This window comes from Malus domestica, chromosome 05, assembly GCF_042453785.1.
Source record: "Malus domestica chromosome 05, GDT2T_hap1".
NCBI classification, from domain to species: Eukaryota; Viridiplantae; Streptophyta; class Magnoliopsida; order Rosales; family Rosaceae; genus Malus; species Malus domestica.
The window spans coordinates 11292451-11318554 of NC_091665.1; the positions used below are offsets into that span (position 1 = coordinate 11292451).

Genomic DNA, 26104 nt, shown 5'->3' on the forward strand with positions numbered 1-26104 from the left:
TTGGTGTTTTGGTGATTCTATCCTCAAATCCTCAAAGGAAGATCCAAGGAGCAAGGAGGTGACTTGAAGGCCCTCCACTTGGGTGAATCCCTTGTGTAATCAAGGATGAGCTTCAAGGGTAAAGAATCTCTAAATCGTTTCTTCTCTTTAAGTTTGTTAAAGAGTTTATTGGTTCACCATATACTAGGCTTTGAAAGTCATGGGTTTTATGAATTGTTTTTTAATGCATGCCTACTTTAATGTGTTAATAGTTTGCATATGTATTCAAATGTTCTTACTTGTTCTTAGCTAGGACAAAATTTTTCCTTCATCTAGCTCATCGTTGAACCTTTTGCTTCAATATTTTACATCGTAGAAGGGGTGCGCAACCTTTGTATTTAAATGGTCCTTTAGAGCACTACTCCTCAGCGACTCATCGATGCTTGGCAGCTTCAGTGTAAAGCGTCAATATCATATCAACTGTATTGAGGTATTTACCGAAGGAATTCGTGACCTTGACAACAGTTGAGGATGAGTACTTGAGAGCAATGCTAGGTAAGCAACCAGGCAAAGGTTATGGGCAATCAGTTCCAGATCGGAAGTTTGATTTCAAGTTCCGACTGATTGCTTTCTTTCTCCTTGTCTTGCAGGTAAGAACAAGGGCAAAGGAAAAGACATGGAAAAAACATGATATGAGATACTCTTGCTCTGATGTGGATGGTTTGCAAAGGTATTATCGGGGGAGAAGGAAGCTGAGTATTTCGAGAGGCTTCGCGGTAAGTGCCCTATTGGGTGTGAAGGAGGGTTAAGCATTTTTGCAGGTCTGCCTAGCCGTGAAGGATGGAGGTCGACATATATATGAATTTCCCCAACAACAAGTAGTAATGCTGTTCCTTTACCCTTCTTGGTCATAGTAATGTAGTGGGAACTGCAATATTCATGTGTTTTAACTTTGTCAGAGCACTTTGAAAAAGTGGTCTGTGGTATTCGAAAAGCTGATGTTGCGTGTGGAGATTGCAGATAAGTTTTATCCAAAGAAATCTGGATCTCGAAGTTCGGAGAGGGGTGCCTCTTCATTTTTTAAGCAAGAAGATATGTTGAAGATCTAGCTTTCGAAATTCGAAGAGCGTTGCCTCTTCGATTTTTGAATAAGCAAATCTGTTGAAGGTGTGTTCTTGGATGTGAGAAAAAAATTAGGCATTCTTGTGAGTATGCTTTGCCACGAAAGATGGAGGTTGACACATCTAGGGATTTTCCAATTAGCCAGTAGTGGTGCTATTCTTTTACCCTTATGGATAATAGTAGGGTAGCTGGAACTTCAAAATTCTCATGCCTTAACTTTGTCAGAGTTCTTTGGCAAATTTATCCTTGGTATCTGAGGAGTTGATGTCGTGTGTGAAGATTGCTAATAAATTTTACTCAGGAAAATCTGTTTCTCGAAATTTGGAGAGTGGTGCCTCTTTGATTGTTGAACAAACGACCCTGTTGCCTTTCCTTTTATAGGGGCACCAGTTGTGCTCAAGAAGTACGTTCATAGAGTTATTGCTTGTAGGAATTTCCCCCTATTTTTGTATTTATGAGATTTACTGTTCCTCATTTTTTCTTCATTATTTCTAAAAATGTTTGGCCCATCCGACTGTTGTTTAGACTTGAATGCTATGGAAGAGGTAGCCATGTCTCCTCAAGACAACATATGGCGCCCATCATTCTTATCCCTTACTGGTCCCTTTATCATTGGGAACTTTGTGATGAATAATGACATGACCGTTGATAGGAGCATATTTATGCGACTGAGTTAGCTTGTTCTCATGCATTTATGTTGTTATTTCTTAGTTAATTATGTATTTTAAGCTATTTTCGTGTGTTTGTAGGTCCATAGGCCTTATAAAGCAATAAGATGCATTTTGGTGCATTTTGGAGCAGTTTTGGGCTTGGAATGGATAACACATGCATGAAGCAAGATGGATGGACAAAATTGAAGACTAAAGAGGCTAGGAATGTGTTAAAGAGAAAGAAGAATTAGTGTAAAAAGGACAAAGAGCTCAGCCACAAAGGGGTGTCACTCCACCATTCACCTTTCCATCATTGCCGTGCACCACCATTGCACTCCCTTTGGATTCCTATGCCGTGCATCATCATCCATGTTCCCTGCATTGGCCTATTTGTTGCATCATTCCACTTCCTTTCCTTTGTCTACCATGTGCACAATATCCTTTCACCTCCTTGCACTCATCGATTCACCACTTACTCACCTTTCCACCCATGCCATGCATAATCACCCTTGTCCCCTTCATGCACCAGATTTCATACAACTTTTACCTCCATTACATACACTCATTGATGCACCATCCATCACATTTGGAATCCCATGTCGTGCATCATGAGTCTTGCAGCACCTTTGACTCATTTATGCACAATTCCACCTTCCTTTCCTTTCTCTACCATGTGCACAATCATTCATGTTCCCTAGCTGCAACACCACTCTAATTTACCCCCCATGCTTTGCATCATCACTTCACTTTCACCTTTGAATCATTTCAAACACCACTCAATGCACTCATTACTGCAACACCATTCCATTTTACCCCCCATGCTTTGCATCATTACTTCATTTTTACCCTTGAATCATTGCAAACACCACCAAATTCCCTCCATTGCCGTGCACTTCCTCTATAAAAGGAAGTGTGTGTGGCAGCCATATAGTTTAGTTTTTGCTTGATCATTCATCCCCATTTCAATACAACCTTCATCCAAACACTCCATTCATCTTTACATTCATTCCTCCATACAAACAAACCTTCAAACACTCACCAACACCTTGTGCCATAGCAAAGGAAGGGAAGGAAAGTGCTTGGACGTGCTTGCTGTCCAACTTGGATCGTTGGAGCGTTTAGGTGTTTTATTTCTTTTGTTTCCAATGTTTAAATTCATTTTCTTTCGTTTTGTTGTGAATATGAGTGGCTAAACCCCTCTTAGCTAGGGGTGATTTCAAAGCCATGATTATGTGTGTAATATGATTTGATAAATTCCAGTTATGAACTCTTGAATCGTGAATGCAATTGGCTTAACTATTTGATTGATAACTTATTTGTATTTGTTAATTAAGGGTCGACACTTAATTGGCATGCATAAATCCGTTGCTAGAGTATAACGAAGTTTCGCATAATCGTTACAAACTTATATTCACATGTAGTGAAGATCGCTTATAAACGATCGCGTTAAGTTCAATTCCTAGCATGAGTGACATGATGTCATAGTTGCAAGTGCTTTGTCAATGCTTATGATTTTCATTAAACGTAATGATCTTTGATTGTATCTCTATTATGATGTCAAGTAGGGAACTTTTGAAGAATGTTTTGGGTTGTCGAATGATGTCATCCAATCCAATAAAACAAGGAAAATCTGAGAGTTAACTAGTGATGTCACGTTTAATTTGGAGCATTGTCGTTCATAATTCAATGAAGTAGTAACTGGAAATCAAGTTATTTGCATACATGTCATGTCTGGAGAAAAAGCCTCTAGCTATCTCATCCATCATTTTATTTCTCAAATTTGTTTTACAATCTGTCTAGTTTTTCATACTTGTTTGTTTGTTTCAACTTCATCCAAATCAAAACCCCCCTTTTAGTTTCTTGTTTCAAAGTGTTTCAAATCTGTTTTAGTTTGTGTTTTTAAGTGTTTTGATTCAAGTAAAAGTCAATTTTCGTCCAAAGTCATTCCTAGTGTCTAGTTTAAGTTTATTTGGTTGTTTTAAGCTGTTTTGAGTATTTTAAGTTTGCTTTGAGTCTTGTGAGTCTTGTTAAGTGTTTTTAAGTTTAGTTTTATGTTTTTGAGTCAGTTTAGAGGTTATTAGCAAGCCTTCCTAATCCCCGGTCCAGAACGATCCCTATTTATACTTGTACTACAATTGTCAAAAGAGGGTTAAATTTGTGTGTTAAGATAATTTTCGCATCAACCGCTGCGGTGGTGGCCAAGAATCTTCTCACTCCCAAAGACAACATACTACTTTCCAAACCATCCGATGAGTTGGCTGTTAAGGATTCTCTAGCTCTCAGTGTTCAGTGTGCAGGTTCTATGTCTAATATGACACAACGCCTATTTGCTTGAACCTCCTAAGTTGAATCATTGGCGGCCGAAGTGATAAGTCTTAAACAGGAGATCAGAGGGCTCAAGCACGAGAATAAAAAGTTGTACAGGCTTGCACATAGCTATGCTACAAGCATGAAGAGAAAGCTTGACCAGTTGCAGGAATCTGAGGGTTAGATTTTAAGTGATCATCAGATGTTTATGAGTTTGTTTGAAAGGCATTTATTGCCTTCGTCTTCTGGGGCTGTACCACATATTGAAGCTCCAAATGATCGACTTTCGGTGCCTCTTCTTTCTGGGGTTTTGCCCAGTACTGAGGCTCCGAACGATCAATCTCCGGTGCCTTCTTTCTTTGGGGTTTTGCCCAGTCCTAAGGCTCCAAATGATCACCTTCCAGTGCCTCATATTTCTGGGGCTTTGCTGAGTACTGAGGTTTCTCAAAAGCAACCTTTGTGAAGGCTCCTTCATGTTTGTTTATTTTGATTCATGTGTATGTACATATCTGTAATTTATCGGAAATATCAATAAATAAGCTTTACTTCATTCAACGTATTGTGTTAAATACACTAAGGCATCCTTCACTAAGTTCTTTGAATTTTTTCTTTTGTTGAAGTTTGCATGTTGAAACTTCGTGGGTGGACCTTGTAGGTTGAAATATTGCTCCCTTAATTTCTCGAGTGAAGAAAGGTTCTCGATTAGGGACTTGAAAAATCCAAGTCATTGAGTAGTCACAAAACTTTTGAGTACCGAGGTGTAATAGCATATGGTAGGAGTCTCCTAAGTTTCCGGGTGAGGATAGTTGCAGAGGGAAGTGTCTTGGTAGTAGCCAAGTTGTCAAAGTAACGAAGCTTTGTTTGTGATACCACATATCTGTATATATGTTTCAACCTGCAAATATTTCAAACTAGTTTGACCTTCACCAAGGGCCAACATTTTTATAGTTTAGCAGCTCAATTCTCTCTTGCTTCATGTTGAGAAGTAGGGAAATAATAAAATAAAAATAAGGCCCAAGGCCTCATCCCTTTGTCCATGTCTTCTTCTCCATTTCCCCTTACTTTTCTTACTGTAGCACAACTTGTTCATGTTCTCCTCTTTTCTGCCACTCCCTGCTTCACCTTTTCTTACCTTGTTTTATTTTGACTTATTTTGATTTTTGATTTTAAAGGCAAAATAAGTGGAAACCCCACTTTCCTGGCAAAGTCATGTGGACTACACCTTTTCTTCTTTTCTTTATGCTAAAGCAAAATAAGTGGAATTGTAGAAGGTGTAACCGTGGGTGGCTGCTTTGATTTTCAAGACTGCAGCTGTGACTTGTAGCTGGATTGAAGGTTGCAAAGGGGCTAGGTAACTTGTGGGTCTGCAAGCTTAAGAGGTTCAACACTCCTCCATTTGAATATTTAATTGTGCTTTTGTTTATGACTGAAACTGCATGCAAATAATTGTATAATATGCAACAAGGCCTTTGTGAATGGAGAGGAAGGATAAGAAAATTGATATTTAAAACTTTTGTTTGTACTTCTTGTTGAGGCACAGATTGTAAAAATCTTGAGTTTTGTGGAATATAAATATAAATATATATATATATATATATATATATATATTTTAGCAGCAAGGTATTGTGTTTGGGTATTTAGCTTGAATAGTTGAAGCTATTTTTAAGACACAAGAACTTGATTTTGCTTCACACTATCTTGATCAAGAGTGTGTGAAGCTTTTGACATTTGTAGTTGCTTTCCATTTGGTGAAGCTTTGTAGGTGAAGTTTTTTGGTTGAAGCTTTGTAGGTGAAGTTTTTTGGTTGAAGCTTTGTAGGTGAAGCTTATATGTTGAAGCTTGGTAGGTGAAGCTTTGTATGTGAAGCTTTGTGGGTGAAGCTTATATGTTGAAACTTTTGTTGGAATCATAAATTGGTTTTGCTTCACACTGTCTTGATCAAGAGTGTATGAATCGTTGAAGCTTGGTAGGTGAAGCTTTGTGGGTGAAGCTTATATGTTGAAACTTTTGTTGGCACCATAAATTGGTTTTGCTTCACACTGTCTTAATCAAGAGTGTGTGAAGCTTTTGAGAATTGTAGTTACCCTCCATTGATGAAGCTGCTATGTTCACCTCCTCCCTTTTTTTTGGAGGGGGGGTGTAAGTTTGAAATTTGAAAACTCCCTAGCTTGTGAGGAAGTTTGAAGACTTTCCATGTGGTTTTCTCATGGTTTGAATTTGAATTTTGAATTTCTTTGGCCATGTTGAACCATATAAGAATGATAAGTTTCCACTTTTTTCATTGCCTTCATTTGCTCATTTTGTAGTGATTTTTGAAGACATCGTGCTCTTTTAGTTGAGAGGGTTTTTGGCAGTGCTTTGCACTATCTTCAGGTTGGTAGTCTTCTCCACTATTTCAAATGCTTTCATTCTTTTTGTTTGTATTTGGTTAAGAACATGATGAACTAGTTGAGCTTTTCCTTATGCCCTAGGAACTTCTTAGGTTTTGATCCTTCATGTTGTGATAGAGTTTGTTTCTGTTTGCTGTAGATGTCAGAGCTTGGAAGTCTTAGTGATGTCAGAGCTTGGAAGTCTTAGTGATGAGGGCTCCCCTAGCTCTAGCTGTAGGTTTGAGACTGCGATGTCGGAGTCTTCAAGGCCTTTGTTAGAGTTTTGTACAAAAGAAATGTTGGATGATCTTCACAACTGTCAAACCTTAGCCAATGTTGATTCTTCCTCCTTCATGTTGGTGGGTGAGGGGGTTGTTTTTGATGCCATACCCATATTTCGCTCTAAGTTCACAGCGGATCATTTAGAGAACAACTTGTTAGATAGCAAAAAGTAGCTTGAGGCCCTAAGACAGTCATGTAGTATCCCTTGTAGTGTAGGAATATGTTTGGTGCATTACGAAGAATTGTCCTTTGAGCTGCCCAAGGGTCATGTTATGTTCTACACCCAAATACTAGTGACCTTAGGGGTGAAGCTACCTTTGCACCCATGGTTGCAACAGATGCTATCTTTTATCGGATATGCGCCTACGCAAGTCAACCCTGGTTTCTGGGATGCTTTGATCGGGTTTTATATCATTTGGATGGAGTGTGGGTTGGGTGAGCCTTCCTTCCATCAGTGGCGTTACTGCTATAAGATGCACCCAGTGAAGTCATGCACAGGTTATGTTGAGTGTGCGTGTCGGAGCGAGAGAGAGCGTATTGTCTTTGGTAAGAAAAAGGTGTACTGCACATGGAAAAACTATTGGTGCTTTCTTTACAATGATTGGGAGTATGCTAATGGTGTCACGCCTGAGCGACATGTTCCTACTCACTTCCAGACTGTAGGTTGTAATGTATCCATAGTTTGCATTATTTGTTATTTGTTGTGATTTTCTCTTGCTTCTAACATTCTTCTTCGTGCAGTGACGCGAGGGACCATCAAGCTGTCCGGACGGGAGCTAGCTGACATAGAGAAGGTGTTGAGGGTGCCCCAAGAGGATAGACACTTGGGCAAGCTACGACCCTTATTTCGAAAGTACGGTTTCCAGCCCCTAGTTCCTGAGTGCCAGAGATGAGTGAGTAAGTTGTAGCTTTCACTTGATCTCTGCTCTTCCCTTCTTTTTTATTTTATATAAAGTTGTATTCCTTACTTTGATCCTCCTTGTTTAGTGGAGAAGGTGAGCAAGAAAGGGGAGACTAGCACTAAGAAAAGGAAAACACCTATGTTAGTTCCCTCAGAAGACATCCTGTCTCACAAGGAAGCTCGCAAGCACCGAGGAAAGCTGCCTCGAAGAAAGCTGAAGCTGGGGCTATCGGATGTGCTGCTGCCATAGTCACAGGGGAGGAGAGGCGATTGTTGCCTTCTCTTCCTACTATTGATCCTATCTTTCCTCCAGTTATGGCGCACATTGGCCAGGAAGGCGATCCTAATTCCAGCCGCAAGAGTAAGGATAAGGAAGAGGCTGGCAGTGTCCCTTAGAAGGACTTGAAGGTTGCCATGTAGCCAAAGAGCTTTGGGTATGTTAACAATTGCCTGGCAGGGCGTCGATTCATTTTTTATGAGCTCGGAGAGCCACTAGCTAAGACTGAATCAGATTGCGACCAAATGTTGAAGCTATCTTCTTATGTGAGTGTTACTTTGTCATTTCCTTGTTTTCTCCTTTTTTTTTTAAATTTTTTGGTAGTGATGATCATTTTGTCATGTAGGTCATGACTGAGTACGATGATAGATTACGAGAGGCAGAGCGATATAAGGCGAAATTGAAAAAGAATAAGTAGCTTGTGGATGATGCTAGAAAGGATAAAAAACTTTTGACTGAGGCCATCTAGCTCAAGGACCAAACCATCGAGAGGTTGACAAGGCAGAATGGTGAGAACGTAAGGCTCAAGAAACGTAACATTTCTGATAATCTATGGTCAGCAATCGGTCTAAGACTAGTGTTCGTGACTGGAAGGGATACAAGGTTGGTCAGCCACATTTCCAGATACAAGTCCATGGTTGTTGCAGCTGCAAAAAAAATTGGGGCATTATTATGATATAACTCTTTCATCAAGCAGTTCTCTTTTCAAGATTGTAATGCATAAATTTACTCAGGATCCGGTGTGGCATGCTTGTCAGCATGAGCTAAATCATGGTTTTATTATTGGGGGTAATCTGTATGCAAAGTGTGGTTTGACACTTATTGTATTAGTCTCCTTATTGATATCAACAAGAGTTTTGAGAATATCTTGTGCATTCTTCGATATTTCTCAAGAGAGTGGTAAATGGAGGGTTGCTTTTGAAATTATGGTGACACTACTGTGCAAAAAAATTATTCATGATGACCGGCACATCTCTTTTATTCTATCTCACAATGAAGAGGTCATGCCTTTACTTCCTACTTCTTTGCTCGGTTTTAGCATGGACTTCATGAGTAAGATTTTATGGTGTGGCATGAGATCACTTGCTGTAATAAATGATGCAAATAACTTTTTTATGGTTAACTCACATCTTGACCATGCCAAGTTGCTTAAAGCACTAATTGGAATTAAGCTCTTGGATGAGAATTGGCAGGAAAGATCTGAGGCTACCCTTGGGAATACTACAGTCACAGGTACGGTATTCCCACTAAATGCATGCAGGATTTTGACCTTACCTCATATCAAAAGAACATTGTCAACTGCTAGTTGGGATTGGGTGATGAAATTCTGCATAAGAAATTATTTTGACCTTACGGTAAGGACTGCGAAGTTGATAGGCAAACAAATGTTGTAGGTCAGAGCTCATGTTTTGGTGCCTCCTCTAGTCTCCAAAGTTTGCTTCACCATGCACATAAAATAACAGAGGACAAATTGCCAAAGCTCGCCATTGATTTTGAACTCTCTAGCTCTAAAATACATGCTGAGTTTGTGACCGGTAGTGCAATTGTATATCAGGGATCAACAAAGACAGAGGGGATGAAAAATTATCTTTTTCATTTCTTCACCTCAGCAATCCAGCATAGCGAGTCTGCAATACGGTTTTTTACGGATGATATTCTTGCTTTTCTGATACTTAATTCAGTGTCAGCTTGTTCAAGAAAGGTTTTGTTCATTGCCACATGGATTTGGACACTACTAGTTTTCGTATGGAGTACAGTTTCAAAAGGAAGTTTTGTTGCAGTTGATTTTGTTCAAAATCATGGTACATGGAGAGTCACCTCTAATAATATGAGCATGATTTGTGTTCTAAGGAAAACTAATGAAAAGGGCTTGAAAACTTTGAGTTTTAATGATAAAGACAAAATAAAGGGTAAAGTGAATAGTATCAGGATTGACTTTTTAGTGTAAAAACGTGGTTTTTCGTTAAAGTGAACAGTACCGGGAGCTTTTCGACAAAGTTCCCTTTGTTCTATTGTTTGCATATGCCAAAGCAGTGAAATTCCAATTCTATCGAGGAAGAGGGATTATAGTGATGTGCATTTCCTAGAATGGATCCACCTTGGTGATAAGGATGCCGTGAATTTCAAATATATCCTAGTGGTGCCTTCTACAGTTCCTCATGATTTATTTGAGAATTACTGCAAGACCAACCAACCCAACTTGATGTGGCACGCTATTGTTCACATCTCCACGTTCTCTGATAACAACGGTCAGCGTTATCATTCAAATTTGCTAAAGGAGACCAAGGCAATATCACAAGCACTGATACATGGAACTACGGCCTCTCTCACTATATCACTGTATTGATTAATGGTGGGATCATATCGGCATATTGTTGATCTGCAATATCTGATTGGTTGCATCACTCTTCTCAAGACTTGGTGGCAAGGGCAGTCCTTGAATTCTAAACTAATTCCACATACTTCAGAAATTCCAACGGCAAAATTTCTGGGAAGAGTTGATTCAATGGCTTTGTGAAGAGTTATTTTCCATTCTATTTTTGGGCCTCCAACCTACTTACTGAGCATGATGCGAAGGCTTTCGAAGATGAAGAAACTCGTGTCTTACTTGCCCGTTCACCAGGAATGCTACTTGCTATGAAATGGGTGATATTGTTACAGCTTACACCATCTCTTGCCATCTTTAATGCAATCTATCTACCCCAGGAGTTGTCTTGCTCAATGCTGTCAAGCTTAGTGTGCGCCCACTCTTTTATCCCATCTCAAAGTATTTGGCAAAACTGCATGATTTCATTTTGTCAAGATATGAGTTAATGATCTTTGTTTTTTGGGTGAACACACTGAAGAAGTTTTGGAAAGACATGGTTCGTGATTTATAGACCATACAAAAGCTAATACTGAATATGAGCATGGTACACCATTGGACAACCTGGCTGGCCTCTTTCCCTAACTGCTGCATGCATCTTTCTCAGTTTGAGAGGCTTGAGGGCAAGCCTCATCTTAAGGGGGTGGGATTAATGCAAAGCTATTGGATTTTGGTTATGACTAGTTAGATCACCTATTGCCATTACCATCGATTAGGCCTACTACTTGGGTAATACTATTAAGCCCATCCATACCTCAAAACCTAGCTATTTTTTAGTATATTTAAAGCCCTTTTATGATGTACGGAGACTATGAATAAAGATGTGAATTTCCTTTGATTTTCTTTTCCTTCCCCTGCATTTACGTTCTTGCAATTTTCCATTTATTATGTCCAATCCTATCAGTTTTCTCAATTTCCCTTCTTTTTCTTTCTGCTCCTTTTGTAGGGGTTTCTGACTTCGTTGTTGATCGCAATTCGGCAATGGTGGACGACGTTAAATCTCAATTCTTATTTCTGACTCGTCGTTGGTTGCAATTTATTGCGTAATTGACGATTTTTTAATATTTTAAAATATTATAATTCAAGAGGTTATTTAGTGAGATAATTTTAGCAGCCAAATGCTGAGTTTTGGATTTGGGGGATTAAGTTATTAGCTCTCGGTAAGGTAATTTATTGGAACAATTTAGCGTTTGATAATTGTGTATGGAAATTGGGGATTGAGCGATGAATTTGATATTTTTTAACAGGATTTTAAAATTGTATTAGAATAATTTGATGGTTTCACGTGGATAATCATGATTTGAACGTGGTAATTGGTAAACATCATCAAACAACAGTTCTATTGTTGATGCACACTCAAACATTATCTATATACTAAAACCCGGTGGAAAAGCACTGTTCACGAGCAGTGTTTTGGCGGAACTGCCCTTGAGCTGCTGCCCATTCACAGCTATTTTTTCCATTTTTGTACAGTGAATTTACAATTGTACCCTTTGTATACACGTGTTGGTCATCGTGGAAAAGAAACCTGCTTCTATGGGATCTCGACGCGTTGATGTGGTTCTAGAAATTCTGGTCCTTCTGGACTCTTCGTTCCATTTCGAAGCCAAGCTCTCAGACGTCTACTTCTTTCTAAAAAAACTCTAGCCCTCTGCTTCCCTAACACACCTCCCGCAAACGTCTCTATTGTGTCTTTTGCGATTAACACTTTTGAAACAAGAAATTAAATCGATCTCCAAAAGTTCAACCCCCAAACTGGATCCAGATCCATCACCATCTCGCAGTGCCTTCCTCAGATCGGCTCTGCACTCATCATCGATGACTCTGCCTTCACGGAGGACTCCGCAAATCCCATCGCCGATAAAGGTAAAGCACGGCCACCTCTCCCTTTCTTCGTTTTCATGGCCGAATGTCAAATCAAGCGACTTTGACTCATGCATGTGTGTATTCTGTAAGGATGCTTCTCAATCTGTTGTCTGGACTAAAGAAAATGAGGATGGGGCTCTCGAGAATTTCAAATCCCAAAAAAGAGAAAGGTATAAATTTTGTTTAGTTTCTTTGTATCTATAAGAATAATTTTTATTTTAGGTTACTTCAAAACTGCTGGAGTTTGGATTTCATATGTTTTTTCAGGCGATTTATTTGTTAGATCTTATGGATATTTAGGTATGAATTGGCAGAAGATTGTGCAGACGATGATGAAGCAAAGTAGCTGATTTATAATAAGTGACTTTTTCTTTGTTCTTTATTGTACTATAGATTCGAATTTATCATTATAATTTTTTTTTAATTTTTTTGTGCAGTTATATGGTCGGGTTTTTTACGAAGTGTATGAAAATCATTTGAATGCTGAGAACCTATTATATTCGCGAAGTCCAGGCAATGATGCTCTACATGATACAAGAGATCGACACCTTCATCCATATGTAAGTTTCTCTAATAAATACTTTGAACAAATGCTTTATGAATTTGAGTTTTAATCTTCTGATTATTTTTTATGCAGATGTGGTAGTAATTTTCCTTTGACTAGAAATTTAGAGGTTTCTTAAGGTACAATGTTATCAAACTAAATTTTTCTAATTTTCTGATTTTGGGGTATTGCAGGGAGTGCTAATATACAGATTTTCTGGGATTTTTTGTTTTTGAATGGGTATGTGTTGTTTTTAACGTTTCGGTTCTCACGTGTTTTGTTCTTTTATCTGTTGTTTGCCTACTTTTGTGTTGTTTCTTAATTTTCATTTTTCAATGTTGGGTGATGGAGATTTGTAAAAATAGTTGTAGTTTTCTGAGAAAGTTGGGGATTTTAGTTATATTTTATGTGTAATCCCAACTGTAAGATTGAAAAATAATTGAAAATTGATGGTTTTTATTTTCACTTTCTCTTAAATGTTTTTTCTTGAATTTAAAAGCATCTTTCCTGATTGGTTACTATGGTTCTGCTCTCTCTAATTAGTTATTTCATATTCTCTCCAACCTTTTTGTCTAATTTTATTTTTCATTTTTTTGGTGGCTTTCTGCAGAAGTTAGCATGAGGTTTTCACATGACATGGATGATGAGTAGAGAAACTCATCTAGAGAATGAACCTACCAAGGTATATGCAAAAATTGTCCTTTGGGTTCATATGGAAGTATGAATTTTCTTTTAGCGTATAACTTTGACGCAATAATTTATCTCATGGATTATAAGATATCTTATGGATTTTACCTACTTGGCAGACAACGCCTGATGTTACTTTAAAGGAGCTGAGATCAGCATGTCACAACAGTCTCACAAGCAAATGCCCAAACTGTATACATCACAGTAGGCAAGTTTCAATCTTTTTAGCTTCCAATTAATATTTCGTGCTGATATTTGATTGCATTGTGTTTGGGTGTTTGGTTTCGGGATTTCTCAAGTTGAATTGCAACGTGGGTAATGAGAAAAAAAATGGATTTGGTCTCTGGTTACAAGGTGACTTCACCTCTCACTCTCTCTAAAACTCAATTTTGAAGTTGTTGTCCATATATATATATATTTTTTTGGATCACCATCACCATGGGTCATCTGAATATCAGCCTTTTATTTTGTCTTATAGTTTTATCTTCGTACATCGTTGGTTGATTGTTTTTGTTTTCTGTGTAAGGTACTCTCTGCAATTTATTGCAAAATAATGTCAATTTTTCCTTCTTTGGAAACAACTAGGAGCCAGTCTGGTATCCAAACTTTATGTTCGCTGCATGTAGCACTTGAAAAGATTAAGAATATTCTCTAGCATTGCTCAGAATGTAGTCAACTTTATTTGATAGGTATTCCCTCAATTTGCATTTGTAATTTATGCAGTAGTGCTACTTCCAACTTTTCAAGTAAAAAATTATTTCCCCCCTCTACTCTGGAGGAATAAATTTCTGTTTTGGTGTTTAAATTTGTTTCATTCATGATGAGTCTGTATATAAATTGTACTGTGTCTATAATGGGCAAATTATTTGTTATCATTTAGGCTACAATGGAATCGCAAATTTGTCAAGTATATTTTAGATTCTTGGTTGCATATTCACCTACTCACCACTATTGTTTTCTGTCTATTGATTGGATGGACTTTTATAATTTCCAAACCTACAGTTGCAATGCTTTTGACATGTTAAATTGGAGTTGCATCTCTCTTTTTTTGTTCATGAAATTCATTATCTTACTAGCTTGGGAACTAACTAATACATTTTATCCGCTTGTGTGATGTCAATGGGTCTTGAAATTGTTGCTGCAAGCTTTAATTCATCAGTATCTAGATAATTGTACCTATTTGTTGGTCGAATGCTGATGTGAGTAATAATTTTAAATTTTACATCTTGAAGATTAATCATAAGTTGTGTTTAATCTGTGATGTTTATGATGCCTTTAGATTTCCACATTTGTTGGTTTTGTTTATGTAGTTTCATGGGTGATACGATTACAGAGGTATTATAGGAAGTTGCTGAATTTCATGCGCACAATTAAGGTTGGATTCTTTCTCACACACACTCCCATTTTCTTGATTGTTGACCGGTTTGTGAGTATGGTTATTTCTATATCAGTTTGTTGAAATTGGCAAACGCATCAAGGTTAAGTATGAGCTCGACAAGAAAACTGGCCTTATAGTAGTAAGATTCTTCTTTTTCTTCACTTACAGGTTGCAGTCTAATTTTTGTTGAAATGCAACTTAATTGATGATTATCCTACTAGATGAATTGTAACTGAATTGATTTTAAATTTTGTTTCAGCAACTTAGTTGATATGGAAATTGAACTTTTTAAATCCTATTATATTCTGTTATATTACACTATTGCGTCTGGACTAGCAATTTTCATACGATGTCACCTATAAAGTTTGTTGCTTTATCATGTCATGTATTTTATGTTGGAGTTTGTATTCAATCACCAAAAGTAGAAATGATTGCTTCTTTGTTCAAGCCTATGTTCAATAAAGATCGGGGGCAGAATTAGTATAGCTTTTCTCACCACTTACATTGACTTTGCCACTTTAATATTTTTGTATCCAATTTCCATCATCTAATTATTTAAAACTCTGTTATATTTTTTTTATGAAGAGAATACAATTGCGTAATTTTTCATACAATTTTCAATTCCGCAGCAACGCGCGGGCACAATTTCTAGTACTGACTATAAATCCTAACAAGTCCATAAAAGAAGTCTATACAAATCCATTGAAATCCATAACAGACATCCATATTTGTAACTTTACTAAAATCCTTTAAAATTTGTTACCTAAGAAAAAGTCTACTAAAACCCTCTTTGTCAAACTAAAAGATTGTGAAAAGATATATTTGTCTTTTATTACAACAAAAAGTTAAGGAAAGTAACGTAATTTCACAAAACAAATTTTTTTTTTAAATCTCACCTACATGTAAGTTTATCATCTTTAATTTAAAAAAAAAAAAAAAAAAAAAAAAAAAAAAAAAAAACCTCTCCTTCTCTCCTCTCCTCTCCTCACTCCCACGTTCTTTCTCACTCTCTCTCTTTCCTTCAATTTTAACCAAAGTGAAAAATTTCACACGTTGTGTGTGGGCATATACTAGTACAAATTATTTAAGGGTAATGTTAGGGAAAACAAATTTTTTAAACCAAATAATATGGTTGCAGATGATTGGATTATTAATTAAGTGTCGTGCGTATTTCTTATTGAAGACACATAATTTGATTTGTCAATTCAATTTAAAAATTTGGCCTCTCTAACATTATCTATTATTTAAAATTCTTACACATGGCATAATTCTGATTAGCATAGAAGCTTGCATGAGCTTCAGTACGTCACGATAAATGCAATAAAAATTTATAAGCTAGGCGTGGGCATGAATAAAAAAAGGTCTTTAAGACTTTTACAGGCGTAAGAACATGCACATTAACGGATAGGGCGAAAATAGTTAAACATCCAAGTACCAAAAATACCCATTTTTAACTACTTTGCTAAAGTATTTTAAAAAAATATATATTTGAAAATCTTTTCAAAATTATGTAGCATTGAATTATACAAGAAATAAATTATTGAGATTAAAAATAAAAAATCTAAAGAGAAATCCTAAGGAGATTCTCTCAAAAGTGTGACTCTTCATGAACTCTCTATCAACTCATTTTTTTGTATAATGTTTTATAATGTTGGCGTTAAATTGTGAGATGGCAAAGAGTCCATAGATAGTCATACTTTGAGAGAGTCTCCTTAGTATTTCTTATATCTAAATAGTTATGAAAACCAAATCTAACACTCATAGCATTGAATGATACATAGAATTGAAGAAACACGCTAAATAGATGAGTAAGTTTTCAGTGTGCTTAAAACACGGAAGAACACCATATCTTATTATTATACAATTGGAGGGACACTTGAAAAAAAAGTTTTCAGCCAATTGTATAATAACATGTGGGGTTCCGTCCCGTGTTCTGAGTACGAACTTCAAGTTGGAAAACCTTACTAGATACTGCATGAGTAAGAACATCAACCAATTGCTCTCCTGAAATCACAAACGGTATAGACACAATATTCCTTTCAAGATTTTTCTTGACAAAGTGTCAATTAGGGTTGGGCAAACGGGTCCTGGACCCGCGGGTCGGGCGGGTCTTTGCGGTTCGGGACGGGTACGGGGCGGGTCTAAGAATTACAAATACAAAATGGGGTGGGGCGGGCCGGTTCCAGATAAATAACGGGGCGGGCCGGTTCTAAAGATTGGAGAAAACGGGCCCCCGGCCCGGACCGTTGGTCTACTGTGATTACGGTCTCTTTTATTATTAGAATTCGACCCTCACTGTCACTCACCCTTTTATTATCAGGATTCAGACCTAATTCGATCTCTCCGCTCGATCTCTCCGCCTCCCTCGAACTCTCCGCTCTCCCGATCTCTCTCGATCTCATCCCTCTCGATCTCCTCTCTCTCGATCTCTTCCCTCTCGATCTCCTTCTTCTCGATCTCTCTCTCTCACAGTCTTTCTTTCTCTCTCTCTCTCCCATCTCACCTACCCTAAACCTTCACAAGCCGCCGTAAACCAGGCATATACCCAGCTCACCCGCCGTAAACCATCTGCGCCAGCCACAAGCCGCCATCCACAAAGCATCACCAGCTGCGACTTTGTCTCTGATCTGTTTAAATTTTCAGGTAACTATTTAAATTTTCAGGGTTCCAAACGCCGTTGTCTCTGATCTGTGTGTGAGTGGGTTGATGTTTTCTCTATTGTTTTAGGCAAAGATGATCTGGTTTCTCTATTTTTAGTATAATAAAGAGTTCTAGCTCCAATCTATGGTTATTGATATGTTTCTCTTAAAGCTTCCTCATTTTATTTTCCTTCTCGGATTCTCGATCGTTAAAAAATTCACTGCTTTTTGGCGTTTTTGGAGCTCCGGTAGTCTGATAGATGACTCTCTGGTTTCCATTTCCGACTTCGTTTGGTTCCGATTGTTTTGTAGTCGTCTTCTTTCCTGTTAATTTTAATTTTTTATATTTGGAGCTGAGTAGTGGTTTCGGATGAGTTATCGGATTAAAATTTTTCCGTAAGTGGTTTTAGAGCGATGGCGGGTTTGCGGGTTGTCGCATGCGTTTGTTGTTGGTTTGGAAGTTTTAGCTATTGATGGTGAGGTTTAGAAATTTCCAAACTTGTTGGACCTACTTTCTATTTTCTTCTCATACTTTTCTGCTCTTGGTTTTGTGATTTGTTTAAAAAAAAAATAGAAAGATATTTGGCCCCAGCAGGTTTTGTATGACTTTTGACTCTGTTTGGCTGCTCAGAAAATATGTTTGTGTAACTTTGAATGCTGAGAAAATGTTGGTAATCAAGCGTTAACTGTGTGTATGGGTTGAGTATAAACGTTAGTAGAAAATATTTATAAACTGAACAAGAATGAAAATTTATGTAAGATGTTCATTATAGCTAGTCTAGAAGCTATTATATATTAAATAAGCTGCTTATGATGTTTCGCTTGATGAAAATTCTGCAGGATCATATTGTACCGGTTGTATCCTCGATTTTCTTACGCAGGCTGCTTCTTCCTGGGGTTCATCATAATATTGCTTTGCGCTCAACCTTGCTGGATTATAACAGGCACTGGAGTGATTCAGATTTCCATTCTCTAACCGCCGATATGTTGAAGAAGGAAATTCTTTCCCTGATTGAACATGAGGTTTGCGTTGGAGTTTTTATTGTTTCTCTCTCACACACTCATATGACACCGTGGAGGGGATAGGAATGACCTGGGGTTGCTAGCTAACAGATAACCAATGTATGTTGTCTATTGTTTTAGGGTGTTAGTGATAATTCAACGTCAATATTGTGCTGTTGGAAAAAATTCTGTTCTCCCTACTTCCAAAATTGGTGCAAGAGCAATGCACTATGTGGCTTGCTTTTGGATTCCTACAGGGGTAGTTTTGGATTGATCAGAAAGAACTCAGTATCTCTTTTTCGTTGTTCGGAGAATATTGAGCGGCTTATTAATGGTATCTCAGGTATTGTTGCTTTAGCTGAACCTTTCCATTTTTTTGTTTTAGGACCAATTATTTCTTATTTTTAATGCTTGTCCCTTTTATTTTGGAATTCTCACATTCATATTTGATAGGTACTTCTGATGATCTCATCCATCTTGTTACCATGGAGGCGGGTTTAATTCTTCAATTAGAGGTGCTCGTTAAAATGCTTAGATGTGTTGTTAATGTCAGCCAACAATTGGGAAAAACAGCTTCTGCTATATTTTATGAATCATTAGTTAGTGCACCACTCGTTATCTCAGCTGAGGAAATTACTCATCGCCTTTTGAAGAATTTAGAATCTGGATATGGTTCAACGGTAGCAATGCTTCATGTATCAGAGCATGGACCTGATGTTGCTTTGGAGAGAAACCTGGCTGATAAAAAAAAATTGAGGAAATTTTCTATTGGCATGCTGTTATCTCTTCATGCCTTGCACATGAATCGTACTGTTATTTCTTTCTAATGCAGTGTCACTGTGATTGTGCAGTTGCAAATTGCAATCTGTGCAGTTTGCAAACTGTGCAGTTTTCAAACTGTGCAGTGCAGTTAAAAAAAAAAAAAAAAAAAAGGGTACCCGTGGACCCGGCCCGAACCGGCCCGTTTTAACCGGGCCGGGTAATGTCCGGTTCCTATACAAGAAAATCCAATCCCCGCCCCGTCCCGGCCCGTTTCGGGTAATGTCAGGTTCCTACAAACTTAGGTTCGGCCCGGCTCGGCCCGGCCCGTGCCCAGCCCTAGTGTCAATCAACCTTCACATGCTTTGTTCAATCATGTTGTACCGGATTATCAATTATCTCCCTTGCGAATTTATTGTCACAATCAAGATATAAAATATCGATGATATCGGAAATATCGGTAGTCCAAAAACATGGAAATTTCGATGGAAATATCAGGATATTATCGATATCAATAAAAATTAAATAAAAACCACGGAAATTGTAAGAAAAACTTGGAAATTTTTATTGAAACTTTGCAGGATGTTTATTTAGTCAATTATCTATTAGTTTATCACAAAAAATTGGAAAGAAATACATTGCATGATAGATATAACTGATTTAAGTTGATTATATAGCGAGCTGGCAAACATTGTGAGTGTAGAAAATATGTAGTAATTAATGAAAGAAGTTTAAACACATCATAATCATTTATATATAATGAATTAGTACAATATTTTACACTTTATACATTGCATGGTAAGATACATGAGTGACTTAGCAAGGTCTAAAATATCGATGATATCGGAAATATCGATAGTCCAAAAAAATATCGGTACTCCAAAAATGCGGAAATTTCGATGGAAATATCGGGATATTATGGATATTTTAGACCATGGTCACAATATAACTCCATTGCCGCCTTTGGTTCAAAACCAAGACACCTCAAAAGTTTATGTAACCAAATAAGTTCACATATTCCGTTTGCCATACCTCTATACTTAGCTTCCGTAGACAACCTTGACACCATTTTCTACTTCTTACAACGCCACATAACCAAATTACCTCTAACAAATGTAAAATTCCCAGATGTAGATCGTTTGTCAGTAACATTGCCAACCCAATCTCAATCTATAAACCACTCAACCTTCAAATGTCCATGTTTTCCATAAAATATTCCTTTTCCAAGTGTAGACTTTAGATATGCCAAAATTTGCATTACCGAAGTGTTTGGGCCCAAAATACTGTTTGCGCCAAATTTAGAATTGTTCTTGGCCCAAAGGCCTTGCTTATGAGTCGCTGGGGGTCATCCAGCTCATGGGCCGCATAGTCAAGGCCGGCTGTGTCCCATTGGGAATCCATGGGATGTGGGTGAGTCCTATTGTGAGAGGGACGGATAAGGTAGTTGAATCCTGATACAAGAAGGAGTTTCAGCAGGATAGGGATGCAGAAGCTTTGGATTGAATGCGACCTGATAAGGGGGTTGAGTTCAAAGTCCTAATAGGAGTAGGACTGGCCAAGATAAGGTTGAATCAGGGGAAAAAGTCCTAATCCGAGTATGGCTTTGATTCGATCAGAAGTAGGTTGGCTACTATAAATAGGGGGAAGGGTGAATCATTTAAACCCTCTCTAATTCAACACACAAACTGCCCTACGCAAACCATCGCTCTACGCGAAACCTCTCAATAACCTTGAGATTTTTTAGTTTCTTTTTTGCCAACACATCTTCAGTTTGGATAAACAACATTGTGAAGGCAACCGGCGAACATCTTCAGTTTGGATAAATAACACTGCGTCGAGGCCGACTGGTTATCTATCCAAGTCTCAGTCAAGAAGGGTTTTCGAATCCTTATTGGTAGAGGTCATCTCATTAGCCTTCTTGACGAAGTGAGGTGTTATAGTTTATTAGGGCTTGGCACATTGAATGCTGAGTTGTTTTATGATTGGATACTCACAAGTAGGCTTTAGAGTTTGGCATTCTAACAGCCGAACCACGTTTACCATTAAGACATATATCTGTTTTGAGTATATGTGCCCTTATACTCTGGTGTTGATTCGGCGTGCTTATACACTTACAAATATAAACATTGTGACCGAATCCGGCGCCGACGATTTGTGAACTTCACAGAACTAGTAGCTTTGTCTTCAGGCTCTAAAACCCGACTTCGCAGAACTAGTAGCTTAGTTACTTGGCCTGCGCGCTACTTAGGCCTGGTAGTTTTTAGGGTCAACATTTTAGCACGCCCGATGGGACACAGTGCTAAAACTACGAAGTTCATGACCATCGAGACACAATCAGTTAAAAAGAAAACAACCATGGGAAAGTCAACGACCGATCTGCCAGTTCAGAGTCCTGGACAAGAAGTGTCATGTGTGCGAAATCCTATCGTTATTGTGACCTCTAAGGCTGCAAGTGTGACACATCAATAAAAGGAAGTTTGTCTTAGTACCCAGCCTTGAAACACAGAAGTATCCAACCGAACCGCATGCGTTTTCATTAAAGGAATAGTGGAGGACTGCGATGAAGACGATGGTGAAGACTCTGACCCTCCAACTAGGTCATTTCTTTGAAGACGACTTGACGAGCAATCTCGGCAAGTTGAACAAATATTTATCCAAAAAATGAACAATTTGCTCAACGTAATACGAAGTAATAGTGAGACCCACACCAAATAACTCAAATTAATGGTTAGCAGAGTCTTCGAAGGGGGACATGCTGATCAAGCTCGACAGCTTCCACTTAAAAGTAATTCGCTACCGGCCGAAGAAGTGTTTACTCGGCTCAAAACAATTGACTTGGAAGAAAGGGAGGATCGGGTAGTAGGTCAGATGGATCCGACCAGAGAGTGGAAACAACATCCGTTGATATGACCAAGGTCCAACGAATGATCAATTCGGCCATGAAAAAAGGGCTGAAGTTCCCGAAATTCATCCATCCATATCTAGCTTATGTGGAAAAGTTTGAATATCCTAAAGGCTTCAAAATTTCGGATTTCAACCTTTTTGCTGGAGAGTCGTCCTTATCCTCGTTAGAACATATGGCCCGGTTCAGTGCGCAATGCGGAGATGTCAATAGTGATTTCCATAAACTACGATTGTTCAACTTTTCGTTGACAGGCTCATCATTCGTATGGTATATCAACCTCCCACCTAATTCCATCCAAAGTTGGGAAAAGATGGTCGGGAAGTTTCACGAACAGTTCTATCGGCCGAGGATGGAAATGTCAGTTTCTTCATTGGCTAGGATGGCTCAAGCATCTGATGAGTCACCAATGGACTATCTTACAAGGTTTAAATCTGCCAGGAATTGGTGCCGACTACCTCTGCCCGAAGTCGAATTTGTTAGGCTCGCTCTAAATGGGCTAGACGTGGAGTACAAAAAGAAATTCTTGGGGGAAAACTTCTGAGATATGTACGAATTAGCCCAACATGTCGAGCAATATGATTATTTGCTCCGAGAGGAAAAGATCTCGAAGTCCCCATCCAGGGGAACAATTTACAAAAATCCCACGATCAGCTACGCATCGACCGAATGTGAAGATTCCCAATACGTCAGTGTGGACGCAACCGAGATAGTAATAGATAAACCATATGTCTTCAAAGGTTTGACTTAAATTAAGTCCAACAATGCCAAAACCCGCTTGGCCACTGAAGAGATAATGAAAACGAAAGTTTACAGTTTTGATATTACCAAGGCCGATGCAATTTTCGACCAGTTGTTGCTAGCAAAGATTATCAAACTTCGGCCAGGACATGACATTCCCAAGGCTGAAGAACTTAAAGGCAATATATATTACAAGTACCATAACTTAAATAAGCTTACCACGAACAACTGCGTCGTGTTCTGTGATAATATTCAAAGCTGGATTGATAAAGGCAAGCTAAAGTTTCCTAAAAAACAAATGACGGTTGACATTGATCCATTCCCTTCGGTAACAGTTGGTATGGTAGACGCCCACTTGCCCAAGAACAAAAGGAAATGGAAAGCCAAGTTTGTCCCAATACAACACATGCTAAAGCAGAACTCTCAGCCACAGATCAAAATTGATCTATTTTCCAACGAACCACCCACAGAACTTTTGGGATCGGCCATAGTCAAACCTACGTCAGACTCCAGTACAGAAGAGACCAGTGGACCAATGGTGTTATGCAGCAATTGCAAGGCATGCGTCGTATTAACCAAACCAAATGAGAAACGCTCAGACTCCAACACCACGACAACCATCTAAGGCCGCGGCAACACCTCCAAAGGAACTTGGTAGAGGACAGTGCCATAAAGTGTTTGATAGGCTCGGCCCCTAGAAACGGACGGACGACCTTACCTCGGTCAGACGGCATCTTGATTTCGACGCGCCGTTTTATAACGAGGATTATTACTCGCGTAATTCCAACAGCTCAAGTTCATCGGCAAATCAAAAAACCTTCAGGCCGCCTGAACCACGCGACCAACGTTGGTACAATTACAATTCTCCCACTGGCATGTATAATGCACTCTCCAAATCTCAGAAATGTCGACGTCAGTGTATAGACTGCATGGCTCAACGACAGGTAGCCTAGACTGTTTCATACGTTACATGGCAGCTGAAAGAAGCGATAGGAAGCGGAGATGACCGGCCAACCCCAACAATCATGGCTGAATTACAGGGGCAGAAGGGAACCAATCACAACGTCGAAACTACCATTGAAGAGTTCGAGAAGCGCATAAAACTTCTCCTTCGGCCCACAAAGATGAAAACTCGCTCCGAACAGTTTAGGAAAGAAGCCGAAAGCAAACTTCCCCCATTACCCCTACAAGAGCCGCTAATAAGAGTTCGGCAGAATCTACACCTTCCATTCCTCAACGAGTCTTTGGAATACATGAGGGAGTTTCACAAGAAATTTTCTGCCAACGATTTTTATGGATTACCCAAGGCGTGTCAAAAAGCTCTTGACCTGGCACTAACTTGCCCCGATGCTGAATAGATCGTCCAAAAACCACTGATCCAACAATGAAGGCCAGATTCCAACACATACGAGAGGCTAGGGTTCTTGGCTTCGAGGTGGACCAATACACGGACATTGATATGGCCAAACTTCCTTTTTCTCTTGAAGACCTTTAATACTTACTATATCATTTCGAAGTCTTCTCAGTCATACCCTTATTCGGTCTAACGGCTGATGAACAAGATCAGGTGGCATGTTTGGACGCCTACCTAGACACAAGGGACGCCCAGATCACCTATGAAGAACGAGCCCATAAAGCATCACAGAGATAAAGTCAAACACCAGAAATAGATGGGCTCAAGGGCAACAGTAAGAAGGAAACAAGGTCAGGTTGCGCACCACAAGAGCAAGTACTTGTTGAGGCACACGATGATCAGGTTGAGGATGCTCTAACGCACGATGATGCAGTCCCTGATAACACGGAAGACGACGACCAAGATCCAATGGGCCCTTCAATCCTCGATAATATGGAAATCAGCATGGTCCACGTTTTACCTGCTGAATTTCAGCCGACTGCACACAAACCAAACTTCTTGGATGGCAATGTGGTTGCCGAGAAAGCAACGCAAGTCAACTTCATCGCCACCACCGAAGATAGGTAAACAAGTAACGACGACAAACTTAAAGCATCTCTGGCCATATTGTTTCCCCGCTCATCCTCGGTTAATCTTTAACATCTAAATCCATTGTATGTCACGGCCCACAATGAAGGTTATCCAATCTCTAAAAAAATTCATCGATTGTGGGGCAACGATCAATGTCACGCCTATATCTGTCATGAAAGCATTGCGATGATCCAACAACAAACTCATCCCATCAGGAATAACCATGAGCAGCTTCGTCGGTGACAAATCCCAAACCAAAGGAGTACTCCCTTCAGAGGTAAACATCACAGGTCGCAATCACATAACCGTATTTTTTATCGTTGACTCCAAGACCGAGTATAATGCCTTGCTCGGTCAGGATTGGATTCATCAAATGAATTGCATTTCCTCCTCTTTGTATCAAGTTTTCATATTTTGGGATGGAAAATCAGTTGTGGTTCATACGGCCGACAGTCAGCCGTTCGAAGCCAATATGATTCAGGCAAGGTATTATGATGACCATGTCGGTTATATTACCCTACAAGGTTTACATGAAGAAGGGCGACCAACTCGAATTTTGATCCAAAAAGCGATTGAGGTAGGCGCCGAGACTATCCATCAGGATTCGGCGAGATTTGGGCTGGTCGATTTGATCGCCGACCTTGATACCTGAAGAAAGACAGGACAGACGCAGGGTCGCGGTTTCATCTACCATGGAACGACTGTTGGCCCACTGGTACACTATTTCCAAACACCCAAATTCGGGCATCAACTGAGTCGAAATTTTGGTCGAATGAAACAACGGCCCCATACTATCACTAGATAAGGTTCAGGCTGCACCAGCTGAGCTTGAGGATAGTCAACCTTAAGTTAAAGATCCATTGGAAGAAATAAATATTGGAACGGCCAAAGAGCCACGACCTTTGTTCATTAGTGCTTTGTTACCCCAACATGTAAAAATTGATCATTGTAATTTGCTTAAAGAATTCAAGGATTGTTTTGCTTGGAGTTACCATGAGATGTTTGGTCTAGATCGCCCCCTAGTTGAACATGAATTGCGCATCAAATCTGGATGTAAACCATTCCGCCAACCATCTTGACGATTCTCGACTGAATTACAACTCGGTATAAAGGATGAACTCACCCGACTTTTAAAAGTTGGGTTTATTTGGACAACTTGATATGTCGAATGGCTAGCGAATATCGTCCCTATTTTAAAGAAAAATCACACCTACGATTCCTTCAATCTGGACGAAAAATACGTTGGCTGCTTCGGCGACACGGCTATTTCTGGCTGAGTATTCTAAAGGATTCTATTGAGTACGCAAAGGGATATGTACAATGTCAAATCCATGGGCCTATACAGCAAAT

At 38.9% G+C, this 26104-nt stretch overlaps 1 protein-coding gene and 1 long non-coding RNA gene across 5 annotated transcripts; both read left to right on the forward strand.

Moving 5' to 3' along the window:
- Positions 1-11837: 11837 nt before the first annotated feature.
- LOC114824782 (uncharacterized) lies at positions 11838-15249 on the forward strand. Of its 4 annotated transcripts, none has more exons than XR_011581225.1 (7): positions 11838-12288; positions 12419-12678; positions 12857-12902; positions 13273-13344; positions 13469-14548; positions 14660-14724; positions 14801-15249. It is a non-coding gene; the product is annotated as an uncharacterized lncRNA (long non-coding RNA). The 4 variants fall into 4 exon arrangements; XR_011581223.1 differs by having other exon boundaries at positions 11840-12288; positions 12419-12460; positions 12556-12678; positions 13469-14724; positions 14801-15247; XR_003773079.2 differs by having other exon boundaries at positions 11840-12288; positions 13469-14724; positions 14801-15247.
- A 1778-nt stretch (positions 15250-17027) lies between these two features.
- On the forward strand, positions 17028-19383 carry LOC103448414 (nuclear pore complex protein NUP160-like). Its single transcript, XM_008387680.4, has 4 exons — positions 17028-17370; positions 18207-18389; positions 18510-18711; positions 18822-19383. Exons 2-4 carry the CDS (start codon positions 18351-18353, stop codon positions 19193-19195), a joined length of 615 nt encoding a protein of 204 aa, XP_008385902.2. The 5' UTR covers positions 17028-17370; positions 18207-18350; the 3' UTR covers positions 19196-19383.
- Positions 19384-26104: the final 6721 nt, after the last annotated feature.

Excerpts from the sequence above, each read along its gene's own strand:
- LOC103448414 (XM_008387680.4), top strand. The coding sequence starts at position 18,351 with ATGTTGAAGAAGGAAATTCTTTCCCTGATTGAACATGAG. Across the intron at positions 18,390-18,509 it reads TTTCCCTGATTGAACATGAG|GGTGTTAGTGATAATTCAAC; the intron begins GTTTGCGTTGGA and ends CTATTGTTTTAG. Across the intron at positions 18,712-18,821 it reads GCTTATTAATGGTATCTCAG|GTACTTCTGATGATCTCATC; the intron begins GTATTGTTGCTT and ends CATATTTGATAG.